This window comes from Leptodactylus fuscus, chromosome 1 (genome assembly GCF_031893055.1).
Source record: "Leptodactylus fuscus isolate aLepFus1 chromosome 1, aLepFus1.hap2, whole genome shotgun sequence".
In the NCBI taxonomy this organism is placed as follows: Eukaryota; Metazoa; Chordata; class Amphibia; order Anura; family Leptodactylidae; genus Leptodactylus; species Leptodactylus fuscus.
The window spans coordinates 343,421,029-343,435,014 of record NC_134265.1 but is presented as its reverse complement, the minus strand read 5'-3'; the positions used below and the strand labels follow the sequence as shown (position 1 = coordinate 343,435,014).

The following is a 13,986-nucleotide window of genomic DNA, read 5'->3' as shown; positions in this document are numbered from 1 at the left end:
TCCCCTATTCTCTTCTTAGATAATCTAACTTGGCTTCACAAAATGTAGATCAAATGCTAAAATGTGTAATGCTCCTGCTTTAAAAGTGCCTTGTTCCTTCAGTACTGTATTGGGAATTAGAATATGAGATTCATTTTTTTTAGGGTGGTGATAAACCTAAGGTTTAAGGACTCATACACATTAGAATAATTTTTGATCTCACAAATTTCAGTGGAATCTATTGAAATCAATCTAATCTGTATGGGGGTCTGTATTCTACAATTGCTAGGAGAATGGGTTCTTGCTGCATTGAAGGGTTCCTTGGTCTGATCTGAAATCTGTGAGCAGAGAAACTAAAAATGGATGCCTCCTGGAAAACACATGATTTTCAACACTTGCATTTGATTAGATGATTATGATTAGAGATGAGCGAATAGTATTCGAAACTCTAGTTTCGAATACCTCGCTCCATAGGAATGAGTGGAAGCGGCCGGCGCTTAACCCCTTGGTGTTCGGCCGCTTCCATTCATTCCTATGGGAGCGAGGTATTTGAAACTAGAGTTTCGAATACTATTCGCTCATCTCTACAAATGATTTAAGTACGTTTGAAATTTTCCATTTTTTTTTTAAGTATTCTCAATATTCCACCTACCATTACTTTTCAATGAGACAAGTTCATACAATTGTTGTTTCAAATCTTCATTGCTAAAATAATCCACTTTTATCTGATAACATGTCCCGTATCTCAGATGTATGATGCATTTTGTTGTAGACTCATAGCTGTGCTTTAGTTTTTTCCTATAAGAAAAGAATTACATAAAAAACATACAATAAACCACTAAAATAAGCAAAGATGACATTTAACCACTTCAGTACCGAGTCAATTTGTGGTCCAGCACCAGACACATTTTAGGTTTATTTTGTATGTGCGGTTTTGAGGGCTGTAACATTTTTCTCGTATGTCTCAATCAACTAATTTTTGCGTCTTTTTTCGGGGACACATAGGGCTTTATTTTTATGTTGTTTTTATTTTCAAATGTGTTTTAATTTTTTTTATCTCCGGGAAAATATAAACAAAATAGGAGGGAAATTGTGTCTGGTTTTCCATTAATTATTATTTTTTTATTTAATAACACAAATTGTCACTGAAAAACTTTATAATATAGTTTTTCCTCTCTGTTATGGTAATTTTTATTTGGGGCTATAACCTTTAATAACAGCGTTTTATTAGCGTATTTTTTTATTATTATTATATTTAATTTTTTTTTTCTTTAAATATATTTTTATTTATTTTATTTTTTTTCAATTTGTGTCCCCATAAGGTGATATGAGACCTTTGGGGACATCTCATTACTTTTTTTTGTACTAGAGGCTGATTTCCCCTCTAACTGGGGCTGTTACATTTAGCCTCAGTTGCAGGAGGAATCCAGTATACAGTATACTGAGCTGATCTGGGGTCCTGTAGGACCCAGCAGCTCTTACAAGACACTGCTCCCGGTGGATCACGTGACCGCCGGGTCAGAGGGTGACCGAATCATGGCAGCATCCATAGCTGTGTATACAGCGCTCATTGAGCGCTGTATACACAGCGATCGAGATGGCAGGGGAGGTAATAAATCTTCCCTGCCATCCAGTGGTGTAACTAGGAATGGCGGGGCCTCGTGGCAAACATTTGCCCCCCCCCCCAACTGACACTGACGACCTCGACCGACCCCCTCCTCTGCACTCTATTATGTCCCTTAGTAAGCCCTGCACACAGTATTATGTCCATTAGTGGCCCCTGCACACAGTATTATGTCCATTAGTGGCCCCTGCACACAGTATTATACCCCAATAGTGGCCCCTGCACACAGCATTATGTCCATTAGTGGCCCCTGCACACAGTATTATGTCCATTAGGGGCCCCTGTACACAGTATTATGTCCCTTAGTGGCCCCTGCACACAGCATTATGTCCCTTAGTGGCCCCTTCACACAGTATTATCCCCATAGTGTCCCCTGCACACAGTATTATGTCCCTTAGTGGCCCCTGCACACAGTATTATCCCTATAGTGTCCCCTGCACACAGCATTATGTCCCTTAGTGGCCCCTTCATACAGTATTATCCCCATAACCTACCTCCCAACTTTTGAAGAACCGAAAGAGGGACAAAATGTGCGGCGCCCACTCGTTAATTTTTCATGTGCCCGCACACAGTATAATCCTCCTACAGTCACCCGTAAATTATATGTACCCCCTCTATCTCTCCCCCAGTTTCATATACACCCTTCATCTGCCCCCAGTTTCATGTCCCTCTTCCATCTCTGCCCCCAGATTCATGTCCTCTCCATCTCTGCCCCCAGTTTCATGTCCCTCTTCCATCTCTGCCCCCAGATTCATGTCCTCTCCATCTCTGCCCCAGATTCATGTCCCTCCATCTCTGCCCCCAGATTCATGTCCCTCCATCTCTGCCCCCAGATTCATGTCCTCTCCATCTCTGCCCCCAGATTCATGTCCCTCCATCTCTGCCCCCAGATTCATGTCCCTCCATCTCTGCCCCCAGATTCATGTCCCACATCTCTGCCCCTAGATTCATGTCCCTCCATCTCTGCCCCCAGATTCATGTCCCTCCATCTCTGCCCCCAAATTCATGTCCTCTCCATCTCTGCCCCCAGATTCATGTCCCCCATCTCTGCCCCCAGATTCATATCGTCTCCATCTCTGCCCCCAGATTCATGTCCCCCATCTCTGTCCCCAGATTCATGTCCACTCCATCTCTGCCCCCAGATTCATGTCCACTCCATCTCTGCCCCCAGATTCATGTCCCCACATCTCTGCCCCCAGATTCATGTCCCACATCTCTGCCCCCAGATTCATGTCCCCATCTCTGCCCCCAGATTCATGTCCTCTCCATCTCTGCCCCCAGTGTCATGCCGTCCTCTTCATCTCTGCCCCCAGTGTCATGCCGTCCTCTTCTTCATCTGCCCCCAGATTCACGTTCCATCTCCACATTAAACTTACCTTCTCCTCCGCTCCCTTGCTGCTCTCTGCCCGCCTCTCTCGCTGACACATGCGGCTGAAGCTGCTCACGTGCTCGCTTCGCCGCTGCGTCTCTCTCTCGCTGACACATGCGGCTGAAGCGAGGAGCTGACCTGTGTCAGGTCCTCGCTTCGCTGCTGCCGCCGGCTCCTGGCTTCAGCCGCATGTGTCAGCGAGAGATAGACGCAGCGGCGAAGCGAGCACGCGAGCAGCTTCAGCCGCATGTGTCAGGGAGAGAGGCGGGCAGCGGCGAAGCGAGGAGCTGACCTGTGTCAGATCCTTGCTTCAGCCGCATATGTGTTCAACTCAGATCTGCGTCCTCTGGACGCAGATCTGAGTTGAAATCGGGACATACCTCCCTCCAACCGGGACCGCGGGACATGTCACCCAAATCGTGACTGTCCCGCAGAAATCGGGACGGTTGGGAGGTATGCCATAGTGTCCCCTGCACACAGCATTATGTCCCTTAGTGGCCCCTGCACACAGTATTATGCACCATAGTGGCCCCTGCACACAGCATTATCCCCCATAGTGTCCCCTGCACACAGTATTATGCACCATAGTGGCCCCTGCACACAGCATTATCCCCCATAGTGCCCCCTGCACACAGTATTATCACAGGATTGGCAAGTAAATAGGGCCCGTAACGGCCTATTAAAAAAAAAAAAAAAAAAAACGCAGCGGTAGCGGCTGTCACCGGGCCCCCTAATTACCCGGGCCCTGTGGCAGCCGCCTCCGCTGCCTCTACAGTAGTTACGCCTCCGCTGTCATCTCCTTGAGAGGTCTGGTTGAAGTTACAGCCGGCTCCCAGATTCAGTAGCTGCACGATCTCCGTGCAGCTACTGTGTTCTGACTGGACGTACCGGTACGTCCTGTCAGAACTAGGCAACCACTTCCCGGACGTTTATAGTCTATGGGCGATCCAGAAGTGGTTAACTACCTCAGCAAACAAAGTGAAAACCAGTTATTGTAAAGTGCACTCACTCACAAAAAATATTGTACCCATTATATGCCCTGCCATTGCAGATTATGGGTGTGCCCATCTCTAGTCTTTAGTCGATTGTACTTGCTTTTGTATTTGTGCATTTTCTGTTTTGTATGTAATGTAAAGCGCCATGGAATTAATGGGGTTCTAAAAATACAGAATCTCAAAGAAGCTAAAGAAAATTGTGGAAACTCCCAGAGCTAAATTTCAAGTGTTATAGAAAATGATCTGAATACTTATGTCTACGCAAAATTTTAGTTAGTTTAGTTTTTATGAAATTCGCAAATGTTTCTTGTTCTCATTATGGTGTATTGAAAGCAGATCAATGGGGAAAACTTTTTTTTTTTTTTTTTTTTTAGATTATTTTTTAGAACTCATTGTACTTACTGTGGCAGTATATATGGCTCACCACCAATTCTTCCACCTTCAAAATAGTTTTGTAAGCTCCTAAACAGTTTTTGAGATTGCTCCATAGCCTGTACACAAGAGAAAACAGTCACTTTATCAGTTGACAGAATGACCTAACGTAATATTGGCAGGATGTTACAGAGAAGGGGAAGCTAAGCAGACGGATATATAGTTTTGTGGGACAAGATTCACTAAAACTTTTCATTCTTTATTGCTAAGAAACAGTAATTGGGTCAAGGGGGCAGTGCTGTTAGTGACTATCAACCCTCCATGTATGTGTATGCAGAGACAGCTGTCAGTCACTGATATTACTGCCTTCCTGACTCAATCATCCCTGGTTCACATTAGCGTTTGGATTCAATTCAGGGGAGTCCGCATGAAGAATACCAATGCAACTGCAAGCGCTGTGCTGTAAAAGCACATGGACCCCATAGACTATATTGGGGTCCGTGTGCTTGGCGCGTGATCTTTGCACTAAACATGTGGAGAGGAAAGTAGATTGAGAAGTACTTTCCTGTGTGCATGTTCCCTGCAGAGATCATGTGCCAAGCACACGGACCCCATTATAGTCTATGGGGTCCATGTGTTTTTACAGCACAGAGCTTTGCACTTGCGTTTGGTATTCCGTTCGGGGGGGTCCCCATGCAGACTCCCCCAGACGAAATCCAAATGCTAATGTGAACGAGGGCTTACTGTTTCTATGCATAGAAAAGTAAATATATTAACAAATACTTTACAAGTTGTAGTGAATATTTTCCCACAAAACTTTATATCAGCCTGCTCAGCTCCCCCTGCTCTATAACATCCTGCCTGCAGATTATACTTTGACCAGTTCCCTTTGAATACTGTACTTACAGAAGGATCAGCAGGCCTTAGTTCAGCACAAGTAGACTCCATTAATGCTTTGAATTTCTCCTGCTTATTTCCACATGTTTTGATGACGTCTTTTACCTATATAGTAAAAAAGAGGAACATATTCAGATTCCTGACCTTTCTCAGAATCATCCTTACTCCTCAAGGCGAGATCTTGCATGTAGCCCTGGTCTGCGGACAGTCATCTTGTGTTTCTTACATTTTCTAATAATTGTGCCAACAGTTGTTGCCTTCTCACCAAGCTGCTTGCCTATTGTCCTGTAGCCCATCCTAGCCTTGTGCAGGTCTCCCAGTTTTTTTCCTTGGTGTCCTTAGGCAGCTCTTTGGTCTTGGCCATGGTAGAGAGGTTGGAGTGTGTGGACAGGTGTATTTTATACAGGTAACAAATTCAGACAGGTGCCATTAATAAAGGTAATGAGTGCAGAATAGGAAAAACTAACATCTGTGAGATCCAGAATTCTTGCTGGTTGGTAGGTGATCAAATACTTATCTCATGCAATACAAATTAATTATTTAAAAATAATGCAAATTAATTATTTACATATCATTTAGATTTTGTCTCTCACAGTTGACGTGTACCTACAAGATTACAGACGTCTCCATTCTTTGAAGGTTTCAAAGCTTGCAAAATTGCCAGTGTAGCAAATACTTATTTTCCCTACTGTAAATGAATAGTGTTGTGCTTGGTGAGTGATATTGAGGCTGCATCCCATGTCAGAGACCTGTAATCCCTTCAAATAGGTGATATTTATGGTCTATAGAATTTAGTAATGTCCTTACCACATCCGGAAGTTGGTTTATAGTTTCTCCAAGCTCTTCAATGGTTGGATCTCCAGTAATATCCTATGATGAGATATTTGTTCTAGATTAGTAAACTGAAATTGAGCTCAATAGTTGCACATTGCTGTTAGATACAAGCAAACAATTTATAATACTTTTTAACACAGACTTCATAGTAATATATAACATATATTTAGTAATACTAAGTTAATGAATTTGCAGATAGACTTTAGGAACGATTCCTTTAATGTTTTATATGTAAAGTAATTATTATTGTTTATTTATATAAAACCATTAATTCCCTGGTGCTGTACATTATTACATTAATTACATGATGCTGTACATTATTATATTAATTACATGACGCTGTACATTATTATATTCATTACATGACGCTGTACATTATTATATTACATGGTACTGTACATTATTATATTACTTCTATGGTGTTGTACATTATTATATTATTTCCCTGGTGCTGTACATTATTATATTAATTACATGATGCTGTACATTATTATATTATTTCCCTGGTGCTGTACATTATTATATTAATTACATGATGCTGTACATTATTATATTAATTCCCTGGTGCTGTACATTATTATATTACTTCCATGGTGCTGTACATTATTATATTAATTCCATGGTGCTGTACATTATTATATTAATGCCATGGTGCTGTACATTATTATATTACTTCCATGGTGTTGTACATTATTATATTAATTACATGATGCTGTAGATTATTATATTAATCACATTATGCTGTACATTATTATATTAATTACATGATGCTGTACATTATTATATTAATCACATTATGCTGTACATTATTATATTAATTACATGATGCTGTACATTATTATATTAATTCCCTGGTGCTGTACATTATTATATTACTTACAGGGTGCTGTACATTATTATATGAATTCCATGGTACTGTACAATATTATATTAATTCCATGGTTCTATACATTATTATATTAATGACATGGTGCTGTACATTATTATATTAATTCCATGGTGCTCTGTACATTATTATATTAATTCCATGGCACTCTACATTATTATTTTAATTACATGGTTCTATACATTATTATATTAATTCCATGGTGCTGTACATTATTATATTAATTCCATAGTGCTCTGTACATTATTACGGTATATTAATTCCATGGTGTTGTACATTATTATATTAATTCCATGATGCTGTACATTATTATATTAATTCCATGATGCTGTACATTATTATATTAATTCCATGGTGCTTTACATTTGGGGGTTACATACAATACACAAAATATACAGATAGATATAATACTAACAGTGACCAACTGGCACAGTGGGATAAAGGGCCCTGCCCGCGAGGGCATGCAATCTATGAGTGAAGAGGGATAGAGACAGAAGGAGAGGGGGAGACTGTTCAGATGATGGTACGCTGAAAGTAGTGTTATTGGAGGGTGTAGGCCTTCCTGAATAGGGGAGTCTTCAGGGCCTTCTTGAAGTCTGTGATTGTGGGGGTCAGTCTTATGTGTCTTGGTAAGGAGTTCCAGAGTATGGGGGATGCACAGGGGAAATCTTGGAGACAGTTGTGTGAGGAGCGGATGAGAGCAGAGCGGAGCAGAATAGGGGGTAATGGCATTTTATCACTTTTATCAAATACAACTTTAGTTTAGGTCACAAAGTAACCCTGACATGAATTCAGTGATGACTTAAACATACCTCCCAACTTTTGAAGAACAGAAAGAGGGACAAAATGTGTGGCAAATTTATCCCTGCCCACTTTTGTGTTGACTCCGCCCATTCTCATTAATTTTTCATGTGCCCGCACACAGTATAATCCTCCTACAGTCACCTGTAAATTATATGTTCCCCCTCTATCTCCCCCCAGATTCATGTCCCCTCCATCTCTGTCCCCAGATTCATGTCCCCCATCTTTGCCCCCAGATTCATGTCCCCTCTATCTCTGCCCCCAGATTCATGTCCCCTCCATCTCTGCTCCCAGATTCATGTCCTCTCCATCTCTGCCCCAGATTCATGTCCCTCCATCTCTGCCCCCAGATTCATGTCTCCACATCTCTGCCCCAGATTCATGTCCTCTCCATCTCTGCCCCCAGATTCATGTCCCCCAATCTCTGCCCCCAGATTCATGTCCTTCCATCTCTGCCCCCAGATTCATGTCCTCACATCTCTACCCCCAGATTCATGTCCTCTCCATCTCTGCCCCCAGATTCATGTCCCCTCCATCTCTGCCCCCAGATTCATGTCTCCACATCTCTGCCCCCAGATATATGTCCTCTCCATCTCTGCCCCCAGATTCATGTCCCCCATCTTTGCCCCCAGATTCATGTCCCCTCCATCTCTGCCCCCAGATTCATGTCCCCCCATCTCTTCCCCTAGATTCATGTCCCCTCCATCTCTGCCCCCAGATTCATGTCCTCTCCATCTCTGCCCCAGATTCATGTCCCTCCATCTCTGCCCCCAGATTCATGTCTCCACATCTCTGCCCCCAGATTCATGTCCTCTCCATCTCTGCCCCAGATTCATGTCTCCACATCTCTGCCCCCAGATTCATGTCCTCTCCATCTCTGCCCCCAGATTCATGTCCCCCAATCTCTGCCCCCAGATTCATGTCTCCACATCTCTGCCCCCAGATTCATGTCCTACCATCTCTGCCCCCAGATTCATGTCCCCACATCTCTACCCCCAGATTCATGTCCTCTCCATCTCTGCCCCCAGATTCATGTCCCCTCCATCTCTGCCCCCAGATTCATGTCTCCACATCTCTGCCCCCAGATTCATGTCCTCTCCATCTCTGCCCCAGATTCATGTCTCCACATCTCTGCCCCCAGATTCATGTCCTCTCCATCTCTGCCCCCAGATTCATGTCCCCCAATCTCTGCCCCCAGATTCATGTCTCCACATCTCTGCCCCCAGATTCATGTCCTTCCATCTCTGCCCCCAGATTCATGTCCCCTCCATCTCTGCCCCCAGATTCATGTCCCCTCCATCTCTGCCCCCAGATTCATGTCTCCACATCTCTGCCCCCAGATACATGTCCTCTCCATCTCTGCCCCCAGATTCATGTCCCCTCTATCTCTGCCCCCAGATTCATGTCCCCCATCTCTGCCCCCAGATTCATGTCCCCTCCATCTCTGCCCCCAGATTCATGTCCTCTCCATCTCTGCCCCAGATTCATGTCCCTCCATCTCTGCCCCCAGATTCATGTCTCCACATCTCTGCCCCCAGATTCATGTCCTCTCCATCTCTGGCCCCAGATTCATGTCTCCACATCTCTGCCCCCAGATTCATGTCCTCTCCATCTCTGCCCCCAGATTCATGTCCTCCAATCTCAGCCCCCAGATTCATGTCCTCCAATCTCAGCCCCCAGATTCATGTCTCCACATCTCTGCCCCCAGATTCATGTCCTTCCATCTCTGCCCCCAGATTCATGTCCCCACATCTCTACCCCCAGATTCATGTCCTCTCCATCTCTGCCCCCAGATTCATGTCCTCTCCATCTCTGCCCCCAGATTCATGTCCCCTCCATCTCTGCCCCCAGATTCATGTCTCCACATCTCTTCCCCCAAATTCATGTCCTCTCCATCTCTGCCCCCAAATTCATGTCCTCTCCATCTCTGCCCCCAGATTCATGTCCCCCAATCTCTGCCCCCAGATTCATGTCCCCCAATCTCTGCCCCCAGATTCATGTCTCCACATCTCTGCCCCCAGATACATGTCCTTCCATCTCTGCTCCCAGATTCATGTCCCCTCCATCTCTGCCCCCAGATTCATGTCTCCACATCTCTGCCCCCAGATTCATGTCCTCTCCATCTCTGCCCCCAGATTCATGTCCTCTCCATCTCTGCCCCCAGATTCATGTCCCCCAATCTCTGCCCCCAGATTTATGTCTCCACATCTCTGCCCCCAGATTCATGTCCCCTCCATCTCTGCCCCCAGATTCATGTCCTTCCATCTCTGCCCCCAGATTCATGTCTCCACATCTCTGCCCCAGATTCATGTCCTCTCCATCTCTGCCCCCAGATTCATGTCTCCACATCTCTGCCCCCAGATTCATGTCCTTCCATCTCTGCCTCCAGATTCATGTCCCCACATCTCTGCCCTAGTGTCATGCCGTCCCCTCCTTCATCTGCCCCCAGTTTCAGTTTCCACCTCAGTGTACACATTACACATACCTTCTCCTCGTTCCCCCGCTGCTCTCTGCGCGCCTCTCTCACTCGCACACAGTTGTAGACGTGATATGACGTCATCACATCTCGTCTACACAGCTAGTAGGCGGTGTGCAGTGGCGAAGCAAGGAGCGGAACTGTGACAACTCCTTGCTTTAGCCGCGTATGTGTTCAACTCAGATCTGCGTCCTCTGGACGCAGATCTGAGTTGAAATCGGGACATACCTCCTTCCAACTGGGACTGCGGGACACATCACCGGAATCGTGAATGTCCCACGAGAAATCGGGACGGTTGGGAGGTATGCTTACATGACTGAAACCACAAATAAAACTAAAACTCTGAGAGGGAAATTTATCACACCCTGCCCTCTACAGTAAAATGTCACAAAACAGGGATTTGCAACTTTTTTCAGTTTATGTGCACAAAACTTTTTATATTTTTACACCACTCACTCCAGATTTATCAACTGCGACTTTTTAATGCATTAAATGTAGAAAGTGGGGAAGGGCGTTTCTGACAGTAAGTTAGGAACGCCCTTCCTCACAGCAGCGTCTATAGCGCTGTACTGTTTAGAGAGGTGAGGAATCATAGCTGGGCAGTAAGGAACGCCCCATCTCACAGTACAGCACTATAGACGCTGCTGTGAGGAAGGGCGTTCCTGACTGACTGTCAATAATGCCCTTCTGACAGTGAAGAGCTATGGTACCAGCACCGATAGCTCTTCACCAGGGACACAAAAAGAGAAAGCCAAAGTGCAATGAATTCAGCGCACTGTCGGCTTTCTAGCGGTATATTAACCCTTTCCCGACATCCACCGTAATAGTACGGCGCATGCCAGGTGTGTAACTTTGGCGACCTCCCGGGAGCCGGGCGGCCGCCATTGCTGCTGGGTGTCTACTGCTTTACGCAGTAGACAACCGGCGCTAATGTCTCCGTTCGCTAATGTCTCTGACGCTAATGTTTCCGGTGATTGCCGGCACCTGGAGCAAGCTCCAGGGCCGACGTCGCGTTTCCATGACAGCCGAGAGCCTTGTAAAGGCTTCCTGCCTGTCTGCAGCCTCTTTCTTTTGCAGGCTGCTCTATGCAGCCTGCAAAAGAAATGATGATTTTTTTCAATGCATTGCAATGCATTGCATTAGTGATCAGATACCCTGGGGTTCAAGACCCCAAGGGGGTCTAATAAATGCAAAAAAAAAAAAAAAAAAAAAGAAAGAAAAAAATATATAATTTTTTTTAACAGTATAAAAAATTAAAATCACCCCACTTTCCCTAGAACACATATAAAAGTAGTTAAATACTGTGAATCACATACATGTTAGGTATCCCCGTGTCCAAAATTGCCTGCTCTACAAATCTATAAAAATATTTTTCCTGTACGGTAAACATCGTAGCGGGAAAAATAGTCAAAAGTGCCAAACCGCCGTTTTTTCACTGTTTTGATTCTGATAAAAATTTGAATAAAAAGTGATCAAAGTAATAGCATTTCCCGAAAATGGTAGAACTAAAAAGTACACCCGTCCCCGCAAAAAAAGACGCCCTATGCATCCCTATGCATTTTTTCTTCAAATTCACCCCATTCTGAATTTTTTTCCAGCTTCCCAGTACATTCTACAGAATATTTAATGGTGGCATCATGAAGAAAAATTTGTCCCGCATAGATTAAGACCTCATATGGCTCTGGGAGCGGAGAAATAAAAAAGTTATTGGGTTTAGAAGGAGGGGAGTCAAAACGAAAAATGAAAAATGTCATCGGCGGGAAGGGGTTAAACCGCATATGCCCCAGATGGTGAAAGGTCCTCTTTACTATTGTAACCAGCCAACCCTCAAGTTAACATTTGCTACTTCTGTAATATAAATAAGTAAATATCTAAAGTTTACACAATTATAGAACTGTATAATTTCTATAAATCAGTACTTACCTTTGGTAGTTTTAGTTCTTTGTTGTTGCTTTGATATTCTTCCTGATTGTCGATTGTCAAAAGAAACAGTAAATTAAGCAGAAAGCTCTTCCCTTTTCCTGAAAGAGTGATTCACAATATGAGGTTTAAAAATCAAATAAAACAATTGATCGAATAGAGCCATGACTCTGGCACAAATCACTGGGTCAGTTAGCCTTAACCAAGTGTCAATGCTGGTAGCAATGGTCGGAAACTGAAATGGGCAGAGACTGTTTGGTCTGTATCCTTGCTTTGGGAGCACCTCAGAGCCGGTATGTCATTATCTGCTTGATTAAAAGGCTAAGGCAGTGCCACAGACTAAAAGTAAATATACTTAAAGTCCACAGCCAGCAACTGAAGTATATAATACAAGGATACCAATATGCACGGATAAAGCCTCCAGGATGAGGACAAAAATTCTGATGCATCCAAAAAAGGGTATATATCCTGCACAGCGAAATCGCTATGACTAAGGAGCATCGCCTTGAAACGCGTCAGCGGTTCAGCATGTAGTGTTGGCCTTGTCATTTTTTGTTGTATGTTTTTGTGATTTTTATCTTACCTTCACACTCGGTGTCTTGTGATGTTTTTTATATGGACTTTATTTTTTCACCATTAAAAGCTAGATTTTAAATGTATTGGATTTCTCCTCTGTGCTGGATATATACCCTTCTTTGCAGTGCCGCACACTCACCTAGCTTTCCATTGTTGTATATGCTTATGACTAGGGCTGGGATGAGGTGTAGGTAGAGGTACAAACTATGACCTCTTGGTTAAAAATGGGGGGCTTCACATCCCGCTATACATCTTTACATAAGGGGAACATTATATACCATGGTTTTGTCACAAAAAAACCCCAAAAATATAGGTGATCATCTGACCAAAACATCTAGTCACAGCAACATGAACACTCTGGATATGAGAAGAATCTTGAGGAAAGAGCCAGATTATGCAGTCTTGTAATGTTGATATACTATGCTTAGGATTGGTGGTCAATAAGAGATCATGGGGTCTGACGCCCGGCACCTGATCACAGCAGCTGCTGCCATTGGAAAGACAAATTGGATGGAGTTCAAAGCAAATGGCTTTTTACATTTTGTAGAGTATGACCACTACACGATGTTTGGAGAAGTTTGTTTAATCTACTGTGTAATTGTGACACTAGAAACTGTTGCCAACAGGCTTTTAGGTGGAGTGAGATCCCCATCCAGTCTGATATTGATGGCTTATTCAAATGCTAGACATTCCCCCTGCACACTGTTTGTAGGCTTTGCCTAGGCTTCCATACCTGCTGGATTTCTAACTATTCTAAGAGTCTATGAGCTGCAGAGTCCTCTAAGTGTGTGTTGGTACCCAGAAGATAAACCTGCCCACTTATTTTCTGACCTGTAGAAAAATGCACCCATTCATTGGGTGTTTCCAGCCTTGATTATTGTCAAATGAAGACATGGACCTGTTATAGAGACCCACTTCAGCTACTCTTATCAATGATACACCATTGAATAATATGCCTGAAGTGGAGAAAAGTCTAACTTTCAACTTTGGATATGTGTTCTAAGTTATATTGTGAATAATGAACGATTATAAATGATAATCTGTTTTCCCTTAGCCCAAACAGCAGCACTACTGGGGTATTCCTGCCCCTATGAGCTGTTAGGACAGGTGGAATTTTTAATTACCTAACAGCTTTTGACCCCTATAAGAGGCCGGAAGGCCAACTCCCTCTTGTGTTAGTAGCAAGTATAATAAACAAGTACAAGTTATGCAAATAACACAAATAGTACAATAGTACAAATAGTACAGCATAGGGAG

At 43.7% G+C, this 13,986-nt stretch overlaps 1 protein-coding gene across 1 annotated transcript in view; it reads right to left on the bottom strand.

Annotated features, from left to right (window-relative positions):
* LOC142187260 (uncharacterized) overlaps positions 1-13,986 on the bottom strand; it is a 248,897-nt gene that overhangs the window by 219,469 nt on the left and 15,442 nt on the right. Inside the window, exons 3-4 of the mRNA XM_075261500.1 lie at positions 12,157-12,254; positions 6,044-6,106 (exon numbers count right to left, since the gene is read on the bottom strand). Coding sequence (XP_075117601.1) covers positions 6,044-6,106; positions 12,157-12,254 — 161 coding nt within the window. The remainder of the gene's footprint in view (positions 1-6,043; positions 6,107-12,156; positions 12,255-13,986) is intronic.